This window comes from Trachurus japonicus, chromosome 21 (assembly GCF_045865225.1).
Source record: "Trachurus japonicus isolate A0001 chromosome 21, Traja_1.0".
NCBI classification, from domain to species: domain Eukaryota; kingdom Metazoa; phylum Chordata; class Actinopteri; order Carangiformes; family Carangidae; genus Trachurus; species Trachurus japonicus.
Window position 1 is genome coordinate 22,097,662 of NC_140927.1, and position 23,210 is coordinate 22,120,871.

General features: G+C 44.7%; 1 protein-coding gene across 3 annotated transcripts in view; it reads right to left on the reverse strand.

Moving 5' to 3' along the window:
• Window positions 1–23,210, reverse strand: part of klf12b (Kruppel like factor 12b) — a 40,056-nt gene that overhangs the window by 8,164 nt on the left and 8,682 nt on the right. For all 3 annotated transcript variants that reach the window (XM_085764282.1, XM_085764283.1, XM_085764284.1), the window contains exons 2-4: window positions 16,352–16,434; window positions 9,091–9,652; window positions 5,407–5,542 (exon numbers count right to left, since the gene is read on the reverse strand). In XM_085764282.1, the coding sequence (XP_085620408.1) occupies window positions 5,407–5,542; window positions 9,091–9,652; window positions 16,352–16,434 (781 nt within the window). The remainder of the gene's footprint in view (window positions 1–5,406; window positions 5,543–9,090; window positions 9,653–16,351; window positions 16,435–23,210) is intronic.

Below are 23,210 nucleotides of genomic sequence, written 5' to 3' on the forward strand. Positions count from 1 at the left end.
GGTAGATGGTCTCACTAGTGATCGTCAACTGTGTGAGACACCTTCACACAGCGATAAACACATGACTGCTACACACACTCACACACACACAGAGCAAACTGGCAAGGAGGAGAAAGATACAGTAGAGACCGAAAACAAGAACATCTCTGTTTACTAGAGGGGAGGAGTAATATCTGTGGGATATATTTAACAGGGCTCTCTCAGCAGTGCAGGAGCACAAATGTTCTTCTTTCAGGTCTCAGAGTCTCTGTAGTGGGTACTGAGGTTTAAAAAAAAAAAAGAAAAAAAAGGTGAGAGTGTGAAGGGGGGAAAGGGGAAGGAAAGAAAGAAGCTTCACTTGTGTTAGAGGGATTTGAAAGAGGAGCAAAGTCTGTCAGACAGGATCTCTAGTGTCCAAGCAGAGGCCACTTCCTGTCTCTCTGTCTTTCACCCTAGCATGATTTATCAAACTGTTGTGTGTGTATATATATGCGTGCAATCAAGATACACACACACACACACACACAGGCTACACAAATACACAGAATTACAAAAAGAAACACACATACAGTGTACATACAGATCACCTGTTGCTCTTGGCTTCCAGCCAATCTGAAGCTGTGCAGGAAATGAGCACACGGGTCAGATATGAAGTGAACTCTAACTCCCCTCTCATTTCTCTCTCTTTCTCTCTCTCTCTCCACTGTGTGTCTCCAAGTTCAAAAAAATATCGCACCGCAACGTGATGTCAAAACGGAGCATAAATACAAAGACATGTATTCATGAATCTGAAGGCGGCCTGCGAGAGTCTTGATTGCAAATGATTGATTGGGAGATTAACCGGGCCATCTACTAATCTCACGGAGAAATGTAGACGACCATCTATAATTTGAGGTATTGTGGATCAGTGTGTGTGTGTGTGTGTGTGTGTGTGTTGCATCCAGGAAAGTAAAGAAGAGTGGCAGGATTTACAGTGGAAACACTCTGAGCTCAGCCACTGAGCAGATGAGGCGGATGTTTACATTCTGACTTCATCCATGAAGTGACTCCATGATTATGATATAATTTAGGGAGGTCTGCGTACAACAGCTTCTAAAACAAAGACCAAACGACTTCTCATTACTCATTTAATGCAGCTGCTTTTCTCCCACTGTCAATAATTCTGCCGTCACCACCTCGAGAGCCCGCTGACGGATTTCTGCTTTCATTTATTGTGCTTATTCGCGTACACTTGGTTTGTCTCCAGTTCCTACTAGACCGCAGACATCACACAGAGGTGCTCACCGGTGCAACAAAGGTAAACAATTATAGACTACAAAATCCACTTAAATGACACCTTAACGATCCCTGTGAGGAAATTAGTCACACAACACATTAAAGAATAAAGCAGCCCAAAATAAAAAAAGGAATACAGCAACGAAATAAATAAAATGTGGTGCGAGCTACTTCAAGCTCGTAGTACAGTAATACAAGCAGAGCTGAAATAATGAGAGGAAAATGTTTCCCAGACTGTTTTGATAATTGATTAAGTCACAGGCCAAACATTTGGTAGTTTCAGCAACTGCTTTATATCAGGAGGAAGGTGAAAATCCTTAGCTTTTGTGATTGTTTGGTGGGTAAAATCTGACATGTGAAGAAATTAATTCAGGTTCAAGGAAACTGTGACTGGCATTTAGTAACATTAAAGCTTAACGATGTATCAATTAATTGAATTCATTACCCCTTGTAGCCCTAAAGGCTAGCAGCAATTCCAATTGTTTCCACGTTGCTGCTCTCATGTTAAACACAGAGACACACAGAGACAGACATACACACACAGACACTCAGACACACACACACACACACACACACACACACACAACATCTTCTGAGTTTTCATGTTGCAGCTGCATAGGGAGGGCTTTCCATGTCTCTCACCACCACTGATCTATTTAGCTTAGCACTTTGCTCCTGAAAGTGTAAGCTGCTATTTATATCAGCAGGTTATGTATAAATACACAGCGGACAATATTTATGTTCAACTCAAAGACATGTACAGTGTGTACAATTACAACATGGCAGAAACATTGTAATGTTATTGAGGACTTAGCTGAAAGTTTTTTTTTTTTATCAAGTAACGGGACACAAAGTTTGGCAAAGTCAGCAAAAAAACAAAAAAAACAAAACTCTATTCGTTCAGATAAACAACATATCTTTATCGTAGCCGCTGTGTGAGAATTAATTCCTTGTATTTTCTCATGTGAGCCCAGAGGCGCAGTCACACTGCTTTGAACCCTGTGTCAGCGCAGCATCAGGGCTGTGTGAATGTGTCTGCCTGTGTCTCCCAGAGCAGCCCAGAGAAATAGGAAGTACAGCTGAGAGCGGATTCAAACAGAGCTGACCTCTGTTTTGGTTCCTTCGTTTCCCCTTTTGTTTGCCCCTCTTCATCCGCCGCTCTCCGCACATACAGTACGGAGAGAGAGAGAGAGGGAGAGGGAGTCTGAGAGTGTGTGTGTGTCACCTGTAACGGGGGTTTCCCACAATGCAAACACAATGCATGTTTTTGTAAGTTCTCATAGGAAATGGGGTCAGTTACAGCGCAGCAACAGCTCTACATGCTTCTTGAGCAGACATACTGTAATAGTGGAATTATCAAGAAAACAGGAAAGGGAATATGTGAGTGTGAGTAAGTGTGTGTGTGTATGATTGTGTGTGTGTGTGTGTGTGTGTGTGTGTGTGTGTGTGTGTGTGTGTGTGTGTGTGTGTGCACTGGAAGTCTGCCCACCGGGCATTCCTGTACCTGTCCGAGGATACTACCCCCTCACCTCAGCCCTCTCACCCTCCCTCCACCTGCTTTGCTCCGGTGCCCCCAGGTCCTTGGGGACAAGCCAGACTTCAACAGAGACAACCCTTCCAACACAAGCCCCTGCCCCCTTCACCCCCCCGCCCCCTCCCTCTTCACACACACACACACACACCTACACTTTCCTTCCCTTTCCTATCTCCCTCTAACTGTCTTCCTCTCTTTCGTTTGCACACTCCCACAATAGCCTATCCACTGGTCCCCAGGGAAACGCATGAATATGGAGGAGGCTGCCCAAGAAGCACATGACACACACATACACACATATACACACATATACACACACACGCTCTCTCTCCCTCTATCTCACTTTCTCCTTTCACTCATTTCTTTATATATGGATACCTGGATTGGAGGCTGCAGGCACTCCTGTCCTCCGCCCTTACACTTCTCCTCCCTGATGCTGCCTGCATGGCTGCTTGTGTAAATACGGCTACTAAATTACATAAAGCAGCTCTTTCCACAGTGTTCACAGTGTACGTGTTTAAATTTTTTTTTTTAAAAAGGAAAGGAAATATAGCGACACAATAGAGTGACATGTTTCAAAGAAGCGCTCTCCCGGCTTCTGTTGCAGTGCAGATGTCCACGGAGCGCATGTGTTGTGTCAATACAGAATGCACATACTTCCAGCATGTAACTCAAGAAGACTACAGACCTCTTTGTTTTTCACAGACAAACATGCAAGTCTGTGTTCCTGTTGACAATGGCTGACCTCCTTCTGGAACCAGCTGTTCTGTCCACTGTGCAGAAACACGTGCATGCATACAGAACAAACACACATACACCGGAGGATTAATACTTACGGACGTGAATGCATACTTTTTCACACACACACACACACACACACACGCACACAGTCACAGGAGCACAGTTTCCACACAGCACAGTCTGCACTTTGCACACAGAGGAGTGAATGTGTGGGCAGGCCCTGGCAGGGCATTGCTAAGCCTGGCTGGTGATTTATCTCCATAGTGAAAGCTTGGGCAGTGAAAGGTTGGGTCCTGCCAACCTCTGTTCTCCTCTGACCACCCGGTGCCCACGTGTGGCACTCAGGGGCACGCCTGTCCCTCTCAATAACCTGCACCGAAACCTGAGTCTTCCACTGAGCGTCTCTAAGTGTGTATGTGTGTGTGTGTGTGTGTGTGTGTGTGTGTGTGTGTGTGTGTGCGTGTCTTCCTTCTAAACGTGGCAACCTCTGCCTGTACAACAAGAACAAGCCACGCCACTAGTCTAGTTCTTACCACAATGTGTTGCATGTTGTCACCACAATCTCTGCATTACTGCAGAGGTTCACACACTTGCAGCTGAGCACAGGCGAAAAACAAAAAAAAAAGTGCTGTACACAGTGTCAATAGCGTAAGGCTGGAGAGTTACCAGCAAAACACAGTCAGCTGGGGGTGGGCCTATCGTCTGTCTAGGCCTTGTTAATGTTGCTACATCATTAGCAAGATTCTCACAGAGTCCTGAAATACTTTCCTTACAGTTAGTCTAAATAAAAGTCCTTTGGGTATTAACTTGAGTCTGGCCAGGCTGCTAGTTATGACTGTTCTGGGTTTATATGGGTGGCAAGGCAGGGGGGCGGGGAGAGAGGGAGGGAGGGGAAGGACCAAATGTTTCTCTGCATCTGATTTCCTGCGTCTGATCAGAATAGTGTAAGCTGTCATTCACTGGGGAGGGAAGCCTCTTCATTCAACACAGATGGACTGGCACAACAGGAGTTGTGATGTCTGTAGGCCGAGCAGGGCATAAAGTATGTCTGAGCCATATGCAGTCATATAGATTCACACCCACACACGATGTATCCAAATGTGGGAGAGCGACCAGAAAAGCACAGATACCATAGATTCACAATGCTGGATCTTACACTATAGGCCTGTATGTAAACACAGCTCTCATCCAGAGTGTGGAGAAAAACATTTTAGACCACGGTCAATTTGTGCAGTCACTTTGTGCGTTCTCAGCATAAAGTTACAGCTCCTCTGTAAATTGAATTTTTTCTTTCTATAAATTTTTTTTTCCCCGACATAATTTATGACTGTAAATCTCACTATGTATGACAAAGAGTAATGGCTATAGGGAGAAGTTACAATTGGCAGCCTGGAGTGGAGACAGGTGCATCGAAGAGGACTGCACCTTCAAAATAAAAGCTCCTAATACACATCAGCAAACATTCTTAGATGTTTGAATATTTTATATTCAAATGTCATACTATCACTATAACTAAATATAACTATAACTGTTTACATCTCTTAAAGTGATTCCACTGTTAATATGACAAATATAAATGATTTTATAAAGTTATATAAAGCATTTTAAGGTAAGTAACATTGTGACGGAAAGTTAATTTTAGAAATCCTTAGAAACAGTTGAGCCTCCATATCAACAGTGAGACGTGTAAGGATCAAAGCCTACACTTCCCAAACACCCAAACACCTTCCTGTGACAAGACTGAACAGAAATAACAATAAAAGATTAGGATGGGTTTTTTTTTTTTAGCTCTAAGGGTCATTAGAGGGGGACAAAGGCATCATGACGACCCCCCCACTCACACACACACACACACGTGTAAAGATCATGATACTCACTCTTGTACAGCACGGGCTATAGACAGCGCAGTGGAGCCGGTCTCATTAACACTGTCCAAGGTCACGTTTGGCAGGTCGTCGTCATCGCTGTCACTTTTGATCTGCCTTGGCGACAGGCCATTGGGGTCTATGTGTGCTGCGAGGACGGGACACAGACACAGGAGTCAGACACATGATACTGGAGCCGGCCCTGGAAACTTATAAGGCATATCACATTGTGTGTGTTGGAAAGTGTTTCTAATTGTAATGAGGTAATTGCTGTCATTTCATCCATCATTTCTAAAGGAACCGTCTGACAAAGTAGCTTTTATCTTTTATATCTGAAAGAACTTAATGTGCAGAATTTCTGCTGCGTGTGTATATATAGCAATGTGTGTGTGTGTGTGTGTGTTTCTATGTGTGTATCATGGCGGTCGTCTGAGTGTTGGTGTTGTCAGTCAGTGGTTGTTCAATCTCACACAATTCTGAAGTTGAGGACAGAGTACCCAACCATGACCGTAGACCCAGTTACAGCAAACAAATACAGCAGATAGACACACATTCAATGGCTTGCGCACACACACACTCCCACACACATAACCATGCATACACACACACACACACACACACACACACACACACACACACACACACACACACACACACTTATTCTTTCTTTATCAGCCTTCATGGAGATAAGGAGCTGGGTGGAGCATTGTTTGGGCGTTTTTGTTGTCTCTGAGCAGTGTGTGGTAACATTTGTGTATCTGTTAGTGTGTGTGTGTGTCTCGTGAATATGTCCAAGTTAAAAGCACACATGCATGCATGAGTGCAGCTCGGCGAAGCACCGCATTCTCAGCCCCCCCCCTTACATGCACAACTGACAGAGAATCGTATTCATGATAATGACAAACTTTCTACATAAAAGGCCGGGAGAGGACACAAAAGTCGAAACCCATCCATTCACCGCTGCATCCTTCTCACAGAACATCCTGATAATTAGCAAGCTGTCTTTGCTGAATGTTTGACTGGCCAGTACGCTATTAATCCGTGACCCTCTGAGCCAGTGAGCGCAGGGGTCTCCTGTCTCTACATGACAAAGTTACATCTGTTCCACTAGTTGTGACAACTTCTCCCCTGGACGGCTCATTGGAAACATTGCCAGAGCCTGCAGCCACTGTGTCCTCTCCGTCTCCATAGACACAGCTCTGCACACATCCTCAATAACTCAAAAAAAAAAGCAAGAAAAAAAAAGCAAAGACCTGCTGCTGACTTCTTGCCAAAGAAAAGTTTCTGGAAATCTGCAGTGTGAGATTAAACACTGATTAAATAATATAAAAATTCAATAGAAAGGACCACACAATGAATCTACAACAGGGAAACAGCATGGATAAGATATTTTAATAACAAGTCTTCTTCCTGAAGATGTAATCATCACAAACGCTGAATATATAAAGGCAAACAGTATTTTCCACCGAGCACTGCAACACCCCGGTCTACTGTAATCCTGATGCTTTTATAAGCTATCAGGACTTCACCTCCTCTGCCCTCTCAGCCGAGACTGTGGCCATAATGTCCCATAATAAGGGTCTAGAGTTAGCAGCAGACATGGTGTTATTACTTTGAGGGGCTTGGGGAGAGGGGTGTGGGGGGGGATGTGGGGGATAATGCTGCGACTCTGTTGGAGCTTTTTTGCTTTTAAAGGTTTCTTACTGTTGTTGCAGACTACGACATGCAGAGTGGTCACCAGCTCGCCTACCCTATGGAAAACCTGTAATTAGTCAGAAATGCATTGTGTGTTGGAAAGGGGTATTTTGAGCGAGGGACACAAAGGAGGAGTGGTGGAGAGGTGGGCAGAGCACCGGATTTCTTTCTTTCTCTCCTGTTGTTTCCAGTCAAGCCCTGTTTCCATGGCAACCTCCTGCCGGAGACAGGGAGACAGCAGTGAAAGGAAGGGTACCCGCCCTCTCTTAAAGAGGATGGCCAACCTGTGTGTGTGTGCGCGTGTGTAGTATGTGTCCATGCCAGTGTTCTTGTATCTATGTTGAGAGCTTAAATGATCACATCAGACTTCACATGGGCAGAACTGGCTTCAGTGTATCAACAACTTATTTGTTCAGCCATCAGGCAACAGTGACACCTGACAGGTAAAACATTTTTTTTGCTTATATCCAAAATTCAGTTTATACAGGAGAGGACGGCCATTTTTTATTCCATATAATTCTGACTTTAATCTCAGAATTCAGAGTCAAATCAGATTTCTTTTTCAATTAAACTGAGAATTCATTTCCACATAAACCTCATCTGTAAATATATGATCATATATATGAATATGATAACATTATTTCTGTAATTGTGTGAGATTCATGTTCATATTCTCATCAAGTTACAGCAACAGCCACATGTTCTGTTTGCCGTCTCAGTAAAAGTGACCGTCAACCACACCCAACATTTTATTCTCATTCACCCCATTTCCTTTGTGTTCGGAGCCTTCAGAGCTGGGCACAGCTAATGTTGGCCTGCGCATATGTGCGTGCATGTGTTTGTGGAAGTGCCACCCGTCTTCAATATCCATCCACACCCTCTTATGCAAGTCTTGTTTTTCCTGTCCTTCCTTCTTTCCTCTCCTCTCCTCTGGAGCAGACATCCAGCACTTAAAACGCCCATCTCTGAGGACCACCCCACCCAGTCAGCCAAGTGTCTGTCTGAGCACATGCTCTAATTACACATATGTTTGTTTGCTCGCTTGTACATGTACAGTACATGCACGGGTGTAACTCAAAAGTCAAAGTGTGTTTGTCCATCCAGCAGGGAGTTGACGAGGAGCAACCTCTTTTTACGACCAACAGTTGCCCTGTGTGCAGCTCAGAGAAACACCTACTGTAGGCTCACTCGCTGTGGTTGGCAATAAAACCACACCCAGTGAGAAAAACGAATAACACTGTCTAGGTTGGGGCTGGAGAGGTCTAATACTTACACTGCCCCAGATGTTTTTCAAGTCTCTACGTATAGAAGGAAAGGTAACAACTGGTTACCTGTATCAGAGGCTTTTTAAAACATCTCTTTGAGTAAAAAGAGGGGAGCCTGTAAAGCTCATCTTCTCTCTGACGGAGGAAACGTTGTTGCCTCAGGGGCTGTCTCAGCACAGGACATCTGGCCAGACAAATATACCACTATACACAGCTTGTCAATGGGATATCTCGTCCTACACCACACATCTACATCACCAAACGACACCCTGGACCTGACTGTATCAGCCCTTATTATGGGCTCAATTTATTTTATTCTACTTTCTGAAAGTCTCTAGGTGTTTCATCACCCTAAACACAAGAATATTACTCAATAGTAGTGTCATAGCCGACAGCTGATGATTAAAAATATTTAACTGTTCGATTTAGGTGAATAATTTATACGGGACATTTGATTTTTAATTGATGTTCCTTAGTAGGTTGAGACAGTGTCCATTCAACCTGGAGGGTAGAGTTTCTTCAGAGACACATCAGTCTGGTTTTGATGCAAAGTAAAAATTAATGTATTCATGAAGCAGTAGGACAAAGTCTGCATTATAATGCATCATCATTTATACCAACTTAACGCCGTTCAATAATTAGTGGGGGATTACAGTGTTTCTAACTGTAAATGAGCTTTAACAGTAATCCCAAAGAACCAAAGCCAGATGTATGAATATGGAGAGCGTGGTCTCACCTTTGCCCTGGCTTTTGACCTCATCCAGCAGAGGTAGCATGATGGCGTTGTTGAGGCTGGAGGGTGATCGAACGGCAGTGGTGTACATGAGGGGCAGTGACTGTACCACAACCGGGATGCGGTGAACATGGCTGGCCAGCTTCCCCGCTCCCGGCAGGCTCAGAGGGCTGGAAGGAGGCGGCGGCACAGAGTGCAGGATGTGCAAATACGGCTGACCTCTCACCCCGGCGCCGGGGGCGACCAGAGGGCCTGGCGTGAGCACCGATGAGGCTGAGGTGATAACTGATGGAGAGGAGGAGGAGGAGGAAGAGGAGGAGGATGACGACGATAAGGATGACGGGGAGAAGGCGGATCTGAGGGGGGATGATGATGAGGTCATGGTGGTGGTGAGGATGGTGGATGAAGAGGAGGGGCGGGGCTTGTTGATTGACAGGTCGACGGGCTCGGTCTGCGTGTGGAAGTGCAGGTCGTGAGCGAGCAGGTCTTCTGGAGGTTCGGGTTTAACTCTACTCAGGAAAAAGGGGACGCCGTCCATCGCAGAATAAGGGCGCACTTTAGGCGACTGTGGGAGGAAAAGAAAAAAACAATGATGTTAGATTTTCCTTCAGCTGATTCATCTTTATTATTTGGATCTCACTCACAACAGGGAAGAAAGAGATAAGATACACAATTTGCTTATTTTCCACTAATGTTCCGCAATAAAACGAACTGTCTCATTAACCAAACAGTGATTCATTGATACATAAAGGTCAAGGATAATTGTTCTTGTATGAAACAAACAGCTTCAGACACAACGGTACAGATGATAGAGTGATGTCAGAAACTTCTATGCAGTGACATTTATAGAGAAGGGACCAGTTAATTTCCTCATGTTCATTCAAGCATTCAGCTTCTCCCGTGTAGTCCCCATGGTTAGCATGATGTCATTCGCAGATGAAATACAGGAGTAAAGATAGTGTCTCTCACTCTCGCCTCCTTTCACTCTCTCTCCCTCTCGTCTCTCTTTTTCTTGGCGTGGGTTGCTCTCTCTCTCTTTTCCTCCTGTTTTCCATCACTCCCACAGAAACGCAGCTCTCTTGGCTCCTCTTGTATCTCTCCTAAATCTCCTTTGTGACGGTGGAAAAACATCATATGGGCTCAATTTCCTGACCGTCTCTCTCTCTCTCCCTCTCTCCGTCTCTCAGCGATGGGCCTCCTAAGGCCAACGCTGGTGGCTCCGAGTATCCCTCAACATATCTTTCACTTAACACCAAGCAGACTGTAACACAACCGCTCCATCTGTCTGCGAGAGTTTCAGGAACCTGTTTACTTGGAAAAGATAATGGAGAACATACAAAGCAAGAGAAACGACACTCACCCCTGCTACTATTTGTTCCTCCTGACTCCCCCAAACTTTGATACCCCAGTCTTTTGTTTTAAATGGTTAAAAATCAAGCACGTTAACATGTTTGATGTGGGAGGGGTGCCGGAGTGTGTGGCAAGTGGTGTTGATCCTCCCAGTGGAGTCTTTCACAGGCTGACTCACAGTTAAGGCCATCAGCAAGTGAGCACTTCCAGGATTCTTACTAATCATACAGGAAAAGCTCATTAAAGTTAAAGGAAAAACTCGGCTGCAGCAGCAGAAATGAAAAATGTTCTGTACTGTGGATTTTCGTCCTCACTTTTGTTTTTCAGACTCACATTTCTTTCCCCTTATGTAATGCTGGCTGAGAGTGGATCTGTGGTGTATTACCAATTTTTCTGAGTGGTGTGTATGTGCGTGTGTGTGTGTGTGTCTCTCTGTGTGTGCTTGAGTGTGTGCGTTCTTTTATGTAGTAGCCTGCTATTTTTACTCCAGACTTGTATACTCGTTTTCAGCCTACAGGAAATGTTACGACCCCATGAATCAAAAAGTGCTTCTCACTGTGTAACTCCTCCTCAGTTGGAAAACAAACCCTACCCCATGAAAAATGCCCTCTGATGACCTCTGAACCTCAGTGGGGTTCAGCTCTGGGTCAGTTGTGTCAGGTCAGGGATCACAGCACATTACGGTCCGCTTCATAATACCACCCACCAAACACTCGCAGTAGAGTCTCTACAGGAATTTATGTACTATTTGTTTTCTTAATTGTTTTTATGCATGTTTTTTTTCTCTCTATCTAACGAGAATAAAAGCAGCCTTAACACATCTGTAATACACTTTACCGCAGTCTTTGTGAGGACTGGGTAAGATGATCCCTAAGGTTGTCCTGTGATGTAGAAATCATCACACCTCCTTCATGGAAACTCATAGTAGAACAGTTCAGTCAGAGACACTTCCCTCAAGGAATTGACCATTTATAGCAAATAGTTATACAGTTATATTTGGCGGAAAAGACACTGCCTTTTTAAGGGGGCTCTCCAAGAATCAGAGCAGTGATAACGGTTCTGCTGGGTGAACTAATCCACCTTAATAAACACACACGGTGTATCTACCACATACACGGTTGTTAGGAACACCAATCGGATGCAACTTTAAAACCAGTTATGGTTGATCGATTTAACTAGACTTTAGTGGGAGTTGTCAGGTTATAAAGGTTGCTTTTGTACGCAGGAAGTGAAAATTGAGAGCCAGGTCCAAATTATCTGGAACCATCAGACTCGAATGCCCCCGAGCTTATCAATTTCTTTTATTGATGCAGTGAGATTACGTAGGGATCTGTAAATTACACAAGGACCCCGCCTCCTCTGCAGAGTTCTGTGGTCACGAAAAGATAAGGAACAAACACCACAAGAGAGATGTGTGAGAACAGCAATCGGGTAAACTTGTTCTTTCCTTTTCCGTGGAAGGTTTGATCATGTCAGCAACAGTGGGCTGACCATAAGTGCTAACTCGCAATGTATCTGTCTCTGCCCTTATCTGAGTTGGTGTCCTTTGGTCTGTCTGTGTTCTTTGACTTTATGTCTGTGATGTCTAAAAAATACCAACTGGCATGTTTATAAAATGCAGGTTATTCGTGTTGCGCATCGACACATTACAGTATGTATGTGCACAAGACCAGTCCAGAACAATCTATGATTAAATTAATTAAAAAAAGAAAAGAAAATACAATAACTATCTAATCTCTCAGTTGCTGATCAGCTGCAAAATAATAAAACAAAATCATTTTTCAGCCACTGTAAACAGTATTTTACATTTGAAAATTTATAAAGGAAATTTGGCGGTGGCCACTTCAATGGGTGTGATGGAGCTGATTACCGACTAAGTAATAATACAGCTACAGCCACAGCCTCATGTTTACATTGTATAGCCAAGGCTAACTGCATGCTATTGTGGAGACTCACACAGTGCTATGATATTTTATGAACATCTTATTTATGTTGATGTTATGTTCACTTCTCTTTTTATACCTCATTCTGTCCTGTGAATGTCTACGTAGTTTTAGACTGACAGATGGAGTGAACTGCACTGGGTTGTCAGTTTATTTTCCAAAATCAGGAATCGTTGCACGAATTGATAAACAATCATCCGAATTAACAGAAACAATGATGGCATTTGTGTAAAAAAAAATCGTATCAATTCCCATCCGTATTTGTACCTTTATAAATATGAGGGTCAGCTGGTGGCCAGACCGCTAACCAATAAGCCACTGATGCTACGGCATGAATAAACCAGCTGATACCAATCAGCTGACACTGGCCCTACTTTATTGCTGGTGCTTGAACCAACGCAATGCTGCGTTTTTGAGGCTCTCCACTTGTAAAGCTAACACCAGGTCTACACAGGAGGCGCAGTGTGAACAGCAGGTCAGCACAGCAACTTCGCCGCTCCATCTGTACCTACACAGCATGCGCTCAGGCTCAGTAGTGGAGTGCATGGCACGCAATCACACACAATCACTGTCTGAACGCACGTAAAACGCATGAAAATAGACTTAAAGCATAAAAATACACTTAAGTGCATCAAGCACGAGAAACCTGAGTTGTTACCATAATCACCCAGCCTGTGTACACAGCTGGATTGATTAAAACAGAAGCTTATCTGGTCCATCAGACGTACTACGTATATGAGACTGATAACTAAGAAATGCTGTTAAAATACTTTCTCTACAGACAACGAAATGCAGCCTCGGGGTGAATCACCGCCGACCCTCTTGTTTGAAGATTTTCAATTTAACCTAAAGATTGGTTGGTTGATTGGACTATCTAGGCTCTCAACTAATTTTGCCCCTGGTCACTTAATAGCTACCTTAAGAACATTTCAAAGAAATATTACCTAACTGTCAAAGCATGTTTGACATATCAAATGTCCTCTGCGCTTCTCTTGCATCAACTGCTGATGTAGCCTTTCTTGACAGAGCCTCGAGCAATCCTCCAGCTGCCTTTGCATGTGATCTCCCTGTGTTTACATGCTAGCGTGTATAGGATGTGAGTGTCACAGACTGCCTGGAGCTATGCTGCCTGAAGGCTTTGAAGCCGCTAGATCCATAGAGGCTGATATCAGTCTTTGGGAAATCTTGGCTTCCTCTGTGAGTGTGTTGGCATTTGCGTCAACATCTGCATCAGCTATATTCTGCATTTGGAAAGTAGTAAAATACCAATGTACAGATTAGTAGACATTTTGAAAATCTGTGATTTATTCATTACTGGGAGCTGCTTTTGATAAAAGCCTCTTGAGGAAATGTTACATGTGCCATGTGATTATACTGAGGCTAATGGCTACAAAGGACAGTCATTGTTAGCTTTTGTACTGCACCTGACCTCTGCCGTTATGGTGTGATCAGTGTAACAAAATGCATGATACTGTAGCTATGTCCTCTAGCGGCTCTTTGGAGGGGAGGAGATAGTGAAAAAGTTACCAGCATTCATCATTTCTTTTCTGAAAATAGCTACTTTGAACAAAGTTTTTTGATAGTTAGTGGAGCAGAAGATGTCAACACATCCTGTAGAAACGCACCGTTACTCATGCGATAAACTACTAAAATGTGTATCTGTGACTTGATTAAACAGCACAGGAGGACTTCTCAGTTAGCAAACCAGTCCTATAATGACTGCTTAACAGCTAAATCAAGTTAGCTTTAGCCGCCGGTCTTACCCAAGAGAGCAGTCACGTTTAAGCTACAATCAAAAAGTGGGAATACATTTTATATCTGACCTGTAATAACATGGTTCAAAACAAAAATTCATCTTACTCCGCTCCAGGTGTCTCTGACCCCATTGCATGTCCTGCACTGAGACTTCCAACTATTTGAGAGGTAATGTGAGGAAACATTTTCCACGTTACATCTATATAAAAAAAGAATGTGCAGAATGTGCTGCAAAGAATGCATGTCTTTATTCACAAGTGTTGCACTCACTTTCATGGTAGCACCATGATCGTGACAGTTACGGATACAGATAGCCTGGAACTTTTTTCAAACTGATCAATCCTCTGTGCCAATGTGTTAAAAAAAAAAGTAAGGGAACACTTGTGTGGGAAGGTCAAAACAACAGAGAAGGATGTTACACAAAAGTCAAAACAGAAACCCATTTGCATCTTGGGGTTAGTTTGTCAAACAGATCTCAACCCGCACAAATGGAAAACTGAAGCCACCCCCACTTTCATTTTGACAGATACAAACACACATATGCACTCAAACCTACACATGCTCACACACAGTGACACACATATTAAGATATGCTCGACCCGCCTGCCTGCCTTGCCTGCCTCTGTCCTCATGCCATTGTCTTTATTAGGGGATACTGGTTAGCAGGGCAGATTTTCCAGGCCCTTGCGGGCGAATTGTCTAACGAGGCAGACCATTTCCAGCAAGCCCTTGGCCCCCCGCCACCCAAATGAAGACCACATTTCTGCAGCAGCCTAAACTGTCTGTCTGCATCTGCCATCTAAAGGGAAGCTCGGTCTGTTAGGGCAAGATTTGGATCTCGGTGCACTTCAAAGCTGTGTGGGCTGCAGCGCTCACATCCTGTCTGTGACTGACATCACTGCACGTATGGAGAATGACTTCAAAACCCCAGGTATTAGGAAGCAGTGCAAGAGTGCAAACTCTCAAAACCCTGGAGCCACAGATGAGAACAGGACACACAGAAAGTAACCACCTGCTGCCTCCCTGTCAAGTCCTAAGATATGGAGAGACAGAGTTGGCTCTTATCAACACAGAGCACCTCCACAGCCAAACAATTCTCTACAAGACCTGAGATAACCTGATGGGTTATCAGAGCGCTGTAATTTTCTCATCCATCACGGGCCCTAATGCTCTCAGGTTTGTCTCAACAGAAACTACTTTGCTCCTCTCCAACCAAGTGCTCTTGGTGATATATTACGAGACAAGACATTATTGATATGTTATGAATGGAAATCAATAATAACAGAACACTAATTCAGCATGATTACAAATATTAAGTGGCCTGCACCCACTGCACACACAGCTGTGGCAGCAACACAAAGCCCCGGTAACCTAGCAACAGCTTCACCATAACAAGACCACTTTATTTCTAGGTATGTCGGACCAGAAGAGCGCCAATACTGTATGTGGGCCATGAAAATCCTGCATGAGGTAATTATACCCAACATGGTCAGTACACACTGTTTAATTGAACAATAAACCCAAAAAATAATGACAGTGATAGTGTTTATAGAGACGGAGTATACCGTGTCGTGTTGTGTTTTTGTGTGTGTGTGTGTGTGTGTGTGTGTGTTGGCATATGAAGTATCCTGATGAGAGATGGATCGTGTGTGTTTGTGAGAAAGAAGGGCAAGGGAGGATGAAGGGAAATTGAGAGACATAAAGGAGCAGGAACAGACAGAGATAGATAAGATTTTGAGGTTCCCATGTGATCCCCCCACACTCCCCCCACTCCCCCCTTCCCTCCCTCCTCCCTGGAGCAGTGACTACATCTGCACAATCACCCCCAGCCAGCACAGACTCTCCGCTGCTGGCCCCAGTCACCTCCCCGAAACTCCCCCAATGCATTCCTGCTCCAGCTGTGGCTCTCCTCCTTTCCTTTCCTTTCCTTTCCTTTCCCTCTTCTTCTATTCGACTTCTTCTCCTCTTCCTGCTTCACTACCATGCTCTCCGACCACTCCTCTTAGCCCCCACGCTCACTCACTTGCTCTCTCTTTTGCTCACTCACTTGCTCGAGCCTGGGAGTGATTATCAGCCCCCCCCTACCACCACCACCACCACCACCTCCCACCACCACCCCCCACCCCTCTTTTTTCGCCGGGAGGAGGAAAGAAAGAAGGGAAGGAAAGCAAGAGGAGGAAAAAAGGGAATTGTCTGGAAAACAACTGCTCTCTTACCCCTTGTTCCGATTCCAGGGGCTCAGCTTTGACTCGGACTGCAGGCATTCCGTCAAGCATTAACATCCTGTTTCTGAGGCTGCCTGTGAAGGGGACACACAGAGGAGGTGTAAGACGGGGTGTTTTTTAGCATGACTAAGCAAGGTCCCACACTCTACACAGCTTTATTCACACACATGGACATCTTCACAATGTTGTGTTTTTGCAAAAAAAAAAAAACACTGAGAAATAAACACATTTTTCAATAGACACAAATTAATGTTTAAAAAAGAAAAAAAAAAACCCATCAGAAGCTGCAGGACAAGAGATGAGCGCAAACTGTACAAACTCTAGTAGTCGTTGCACAGCATGACTCCCTCTTCTCCATAATAAAGATTTTCAATTGCCTGGTGGGCTGCTGTGGGGCTAATAACACTTCATAACACCGAATAAAATCCTCTTAAGGCTTTCGATGGAATACAAACACTTGCTTTGATATGCAGTTACTCAACAGCGAAAGGCAACAGCACAGACGCACAGTTTCATCTCAAACCAGTGATATGGAAATAAAAAAATAAATACAATAATTGAGAGAAATATTTGACATTTTACAGACGATTACGCATGATATATGTAACATTAACACCACGTTATGACACACATACACACACTTCTAAGCACATCTCCATATTCAAGTATATTCCCCGTGCTGTCTCTGAGCACAGCTCCTCTGTGAAGTGGGCAGCAGTGCCCGGCTCCCCAGCTCCGTGCTGTGGCTTTAAGAGGGATACTCAGATGGAGCCAATGACAACAATGCATGTTCCGTATCCCTCAGCTGGGGCCGACCTGAGGTAACCCTTCCTCTTATTATTTTAGCAGCAGTACATGGAGGAATGCAAGCACGGCAAATAAGACTCTAAACATCTCCGTTACTCTCCACCGTTGGCACCAGCAGCTGGACCTTGCCGCAGCATCGTGACCACCACAAACAAACAGAAAAAAAACAGCTTGGACAATCATGAATGACATATATTCTCTCTAGACTGCTGGTTTCCTGACCATGTCACTGCATCAAAGTACCGAAGATCTCACACAACATCCGTCCTTGTCCAAGAATCAAGTTTTTGTACGGTTCACAGTGGAAAATCCTCTCAAAACATACCTAGTTACCAAAAAAAAACAGTTTTTCTCAGTGATTTGATTCAAATTGCCACAACAGAATCAATAAATGCCAAGTATTGTTCCTCTACCTCTTGGATACTCAGGGAAAAGCTAATCCTGACTGTGTTTGTGTGCGAGGGAGGTAGAAAAAGAAGGAGGATTTACTCAGTCTGCAACCCCCACCACCGCCGCCCCCCCCCAGATCTCGCCTCTCAGGTCTAAGTCCCTCAGGTACCCTGGCTGTGCTGCTATTGTATTGTTGTCCAGGATGTCCTTCGGCTTCAGGTCTTGGTAGGCCCAGATAGCGTTGCCATAGAAACGGCTGGAGCGGGTGGAGCTGCAGCCTCAGTCCAGCCTCAAGCCATGTGTTGAGGAGAAGAAGAGAGACGAGTGCACAGAAGAGGCTGAAAGTGAGGTTTGTTTTACTCTAGATGACCATCATTCAGGTGGAGGCATTTTCACTTCCACTGAGAGAGAAAAAAATATCAGAATAAGATAAAAATCTTTCTTTTCAGAAGGAGCTTCTTTTTTTGAGCCTCGAAAAAAAAAAAAAAACATCAATCAAACTTATCTATTCCCCTCGTTCTGAACTCTTCTCACTGGAAAATAACAGTTGAAACACCTTTGAGATTTTGTACTGGCATGCCACAGCCAGAATTGCACAAGCAACAACCTTTTCCCCATGTGCCTAGAGTCCAGCTAATCCAGTGGTGTTCCTAATGAACTGGCCTGCAGCGAGCTATTCATAGGAAATCAATGGCAAGGCACCTCTACTTGTGACTGTAACGACCAAAGGGCTAACAGCGATGAGGGAGACCTAACGCTGAGTAATGAGCTAACAGAGGGGCACCGTGTATCGAGGAGTTCGTGTCGAAATGCTTTGACTGAAGCTGACGGTCAGCTGCCTCGGCTCCCATGAAAAAGAAAAAAACTTGAGGATCACGAGCCGGAAAGATTAGAAACAAGAACAAAGATGAGTTCAAAATGAAGAGAATTTGTTCAAGGTAATAAACCAATGTGTATCCACTTCTTCTTCTCCTATCACTAAATTTGGTGTGCTGGAGGCAGGCTGAGGCAACCAGCAGTGTGCTGTCCATCAGCGGTATGAGGCTCTGTGTGTGGGAGATGGAGAGAGGGAGGGGGATTAGAGGGAAACAGGGTAGATTAAGATCACCTTTCCATTTGCTGCACTCTGAAATGAAATGGCCATCCCAGGTGTGTGGGGGAGTTGGATGGAGAGGAGGGCAGTGGAGTGTTGAGGCATCTCATTTCTCCCTCCCACCCGCCCTCCTGTAACCCCCCCACTAAAAAAAAAAAAAAAAGAGGTAAAGGGAGCAGGTGAAGATTGAGGCCAGTTCTGGCAGCAAAAAAAAAAAAAGAAAGGAAAAAAGAAGCACGAAATAAACATATTTCAGTGTCTGCAGCCCTGTTAATGCAAGTACGAAATGAAACTCCCACCACATATTCGCATCGATGACCTCAGGTCCACTATCTCCCAGCTCGCCGATGGCTATCAGCTCCGTGCTGACTGAGGCGATAGCAGCTAGACGGAGTGAAAGGCTAAAGCTCAGTCAAACCGACCCTGAACAGACTCACTGGATCAATTAGAGGTGACGAACTTCCCCTGACAACCTCTGACCTTCTGAGTACAGATGCTGACCTCATATGCTGATGACATCACCCACTCTTACACACATGAGTGGCTGTTTTCACACACACACACATAGACGCAGACACACGCATGCAACATGAATGTGGATTAAATGAAGATGGATTCTCTTTAAATAATTATTCATTGTTAATTGCGGAGCTTTTAACAGGAAGCACTTTTATTGGACAAAAGCTCAAAGGTGTGTGTTGGTTGAGTGGGTGGTGTAAATCACCGTTAGTTCATGTTCTCCCCTCGCACGCAAGCGTGAAGACAGATCCTGCTTAATGCCATCGCTGGATGTTCCATCAAACACAAACCAAACACGTTTTTATTAAGGCGAAAGTTTAAGCTTAAACAAACTCATGAAAGCACTTTTAGTATCTGGCTGTGTGTACTCTACTCGCCGTCCTCTCATCTCTCTCTCTCTCTCTCTCACTGTCTCTGACACACTCTCTCCATCTCTCATACTTGCAGAGACACACACTCACACACACACACACACACACAGAAACACCACGCACCCTGAAAATGCACTACAACAGACGGGCCCCGCCAATGCTTTGTTCCCATGTTGAGCGCCCAGAGCAACTGGGTGCATCTGTGTCACAGAGGCTGGACCTGCTGCCACAGTCTGGGATGGAAGAGAGATAGAAAGGGCTGGGGGAGTGAGGGGGTGGGGGGGGCAATGAATTATGGCCGACACATGAGGAAGGATTATGGAAGGTGATAGTAAGAGAAGCGAGTGAGTGAGTGAGTGAGGAGGGGGTGGGGGGGGGGGCTCGCTGAAGAGCACAGAGCTGCTGGCAGGAGCCGCGGTTGGGGAAGCAACCGAGGGGAGTTAAAGAGGTTGGGTGGGGGTTGGGGCGGGGTGGGGTGGGGTGGGGTGGGGTGGGGTGTTTAGCTGGGGAGGAGGAGGAGGGGCAGTAGTCAGAGAAGCGAGAGAGGGTAGAGAGGGGATATGGACCCGAGCCAAGGCCCGGTCGAGCGCAAAGCACGGTGCAAGAATGCCAGCAGCCCCCTCCCACCCCGGTCCTCTACCAAAGAGAAGCGAGAAAGAAAGGAGGGGTGGGTGGGGGGTGGGAGGGAGCAAGAGAGGGGAAACTGCGAGGAAAAAAAACATTTTCGACGTTGTAAAAAATCAAAAGCAAATGGTTAACCAGCGCTACGAGTGCAAATGCGTGAAAAGGACAGCACTGTAGGTGATGTGAGATGAGCGTTTCCTGTGTTTTCGCCTGCATTGTGCGCCGCTGGCCTCTTTGCCACAGCTCACTTCCCTCTACTGTGCCCCTGGACACCCCGATGTGACACACTGGCCTGATAACAAGCCGACAACTACTAGCTCACGGAGCAAACTCCTCCACTTCCTCTCTTTTGAGGCACTCAGCGCAGAAACTTTTAGAAAACTAGTGAAAGCCGAGGACGCTGCGAGCATGCTCATTAGACAGGTGACAAAGAAAACACTAGAAAAAAGGGGAAGAGGGTGAATGACGCTTCTCAAGACCCTGGAAAATAAAGATCGAGTACTTTTTTTTTTTTTTTTTAGAAAACATATTTATCTTGTTTGCTTGCAGCGCAGACACAATAGTGCCACAATTGAATCACAGCTGATTTCAATCTCACTCTCAGTCTGCTTCATGTTAAGCTGTGTCTGTTTGTGACCTCATCGTGCTGGCTTCACTCCGGTCTAGAGAGCCATTCAAATGCTTCCCTGCAGAGTTACTACTTAAAGAGTAACTGCACCCAGCCAAATAACAGCGCCTGGTGTGGTCAAAGGTTCAACCGACGGAAAACCCTTCAACCCACAGAGGTGAACGCTGCCCTACTGAGACAAAACACACGACAAGACGTATCTAATTTTGTTATGTGTCTTATTAAGCTGGTAAACCAATGTATGAAACCTGTTTCCTGAAAATGAAAAAATCTGTTAGTGAGTAAGAATAGGTGAACTGGTTCTTTTAAAGCTACTTAACTTAGAAATTTTTGGCTTGTCTTATCATAGGAGGGGTCCTCATCTTCAAAATCGATAAAGTTTTACACAGTGTGTAGCTATAAGCAGCCTTCAAACATCAAACCCCCTTTTTTAAATTTCACAGTTGGCCCTCTCTGATGTTTGCCTTCATCTTGTCCACGCAGGATCTGACGAGGAGTTACTCTTTAAGAGGATCAGACATTAAACTTGAAAAAAAAAAAAATGGCCGACTTAAGCCTCCTCACTGTGGGTTTTTCTTCCTCTGTACAGACAAAAACTTAAACTATCATAAAGTTGTAGAACAGAAGATGGGATATTTTGACTTCAAACTCACACTCAAACAAAACTGGATCCTCCATTTCCCATAATGCAACCAGTACTCTCTTGTCATAAGGTATTTTATTGCATCATCAGCATGTCGTGTGTCAGACGTGACAAATTACAACCTGTAGAGGTCAGAAGACACGCAACAGCACAACTTACAGTAACAGAGCTTTGTGTATAAAATTGGTGGAGATATCCTTTAACGACTCTCTGAGTCCGACCAGCACACAGGCAGGTAAACAGTGCTGCTGCTGTTTGTTCTGTGTGTGTCTTATATGTGAAAGGTGGAGATGCATGTTTTCCCTGGGACTGGACTCCTGGGTGTACTGAGATGGACATAGTCTTTCTCTCTTTTTTTTCTAATCATTCCTGGCTCTCTGTGAATGGTCTCAGAATTTCCATTTCATAAGCCGTATTTTCCTTGGCAGGAGCAGCGAGCGAAGTCTTTCGGATGCTTCTGGGACATTTTTGAACGGGGCTCAAGAGAGCAGAGAGCTGCTACCTCACTGCTCATAGGAGCATGGACTTCTCTAACCGACCCCCCCACCCCACCCCACACCCTAACAAGTACAATAGCATCAAACCAGTTTGTGTATGCTACCCTTTGGAGAAAAAAAAGTTTCCCCTTTAGGGTTAAAATCCCCTTAGAGATGCACTCAACTGATGCACTTAAAACGCCCTGTCCTTTTCCTCTGGGAATAAATCAGTTGTGCGGAGGGACAACACAGCGTTCTTCACAGCTATTCTTAGACAGAATACACTTCTCATGTGTTGGATGTTTTCATCTCTGGGACGTACAGACAAACTTGGGTGGGGGGTGAGGGTGGGGAGTGGGGGTTATCAGGTCCCATCAATTTAAACTGAACGTCACACTGCATCTGTCTGCTTCTATCCGAGCGTCACCTGTTGGTGAATTTGATGCGGCAGCCATGAGAGACCGTCCTCTGCCCACTGCAGCAAGTCAAGTAGCTGGCGGTTCAAAAACCCACCTAATGATCGTGTCTCTTGACGTCACAGAGGTCTGAAGCCCGATACACTCATAATAAAGGATCATTTTATTTTAAGAACCTGTCACCAGCGACAAAATATGGTGCTGACGCTCACAGACTGAGTCATGACTTAATGAGAGCCTCGCATGACCGCACTTAGCGCTAGGTTTCGTGAGGGAGGTTATTATCGACAAAATGCTTGTCAATAAAATGCCACATATAGGGAAAAACTAGGCATTTATGGAAGCGAAGGCGCTGAGGAGAATAGGCCGAGACAGCTCCAGAGACGGACACGGAAAACCATTTGCACAGACTGAATGGAGGTGGCAAAGGGTGAGTATTGATTTGATTGATCGGTACTTCAGAATACAAATCAAGCTCCAGTGTGGTGAAACCCAGACCCAGTGATGAAAAACAGACACGATGCGGGTCACTTTCCATATCGCTTATATAACACAGCTTTGTATTCAGTGTTTTAAATTGTATATTTTATGAAAGCAGTGCCTTGTGTGAGCTTTAATATACAGTAGTAGGTGGGAATCGGATTCAGCTCAGTAACAATGTGGTGTGTCATTTTTGTTTACTCGGGCACTTCTCATTATGCAAGTTCCTGTATAGATTAAACACAAACATGTCCCTTTGTATACACCATATACAGTCTAGTATACAGAACACATAGGAATAGTTAGTTGATAATTTGTGTGTAAGAGAGAGAGATAAACTCCGGGGAGTTCAGCACCTGCATGTGAGCAAACCACCTCCATTTATAAAGTTGATACCCATGTA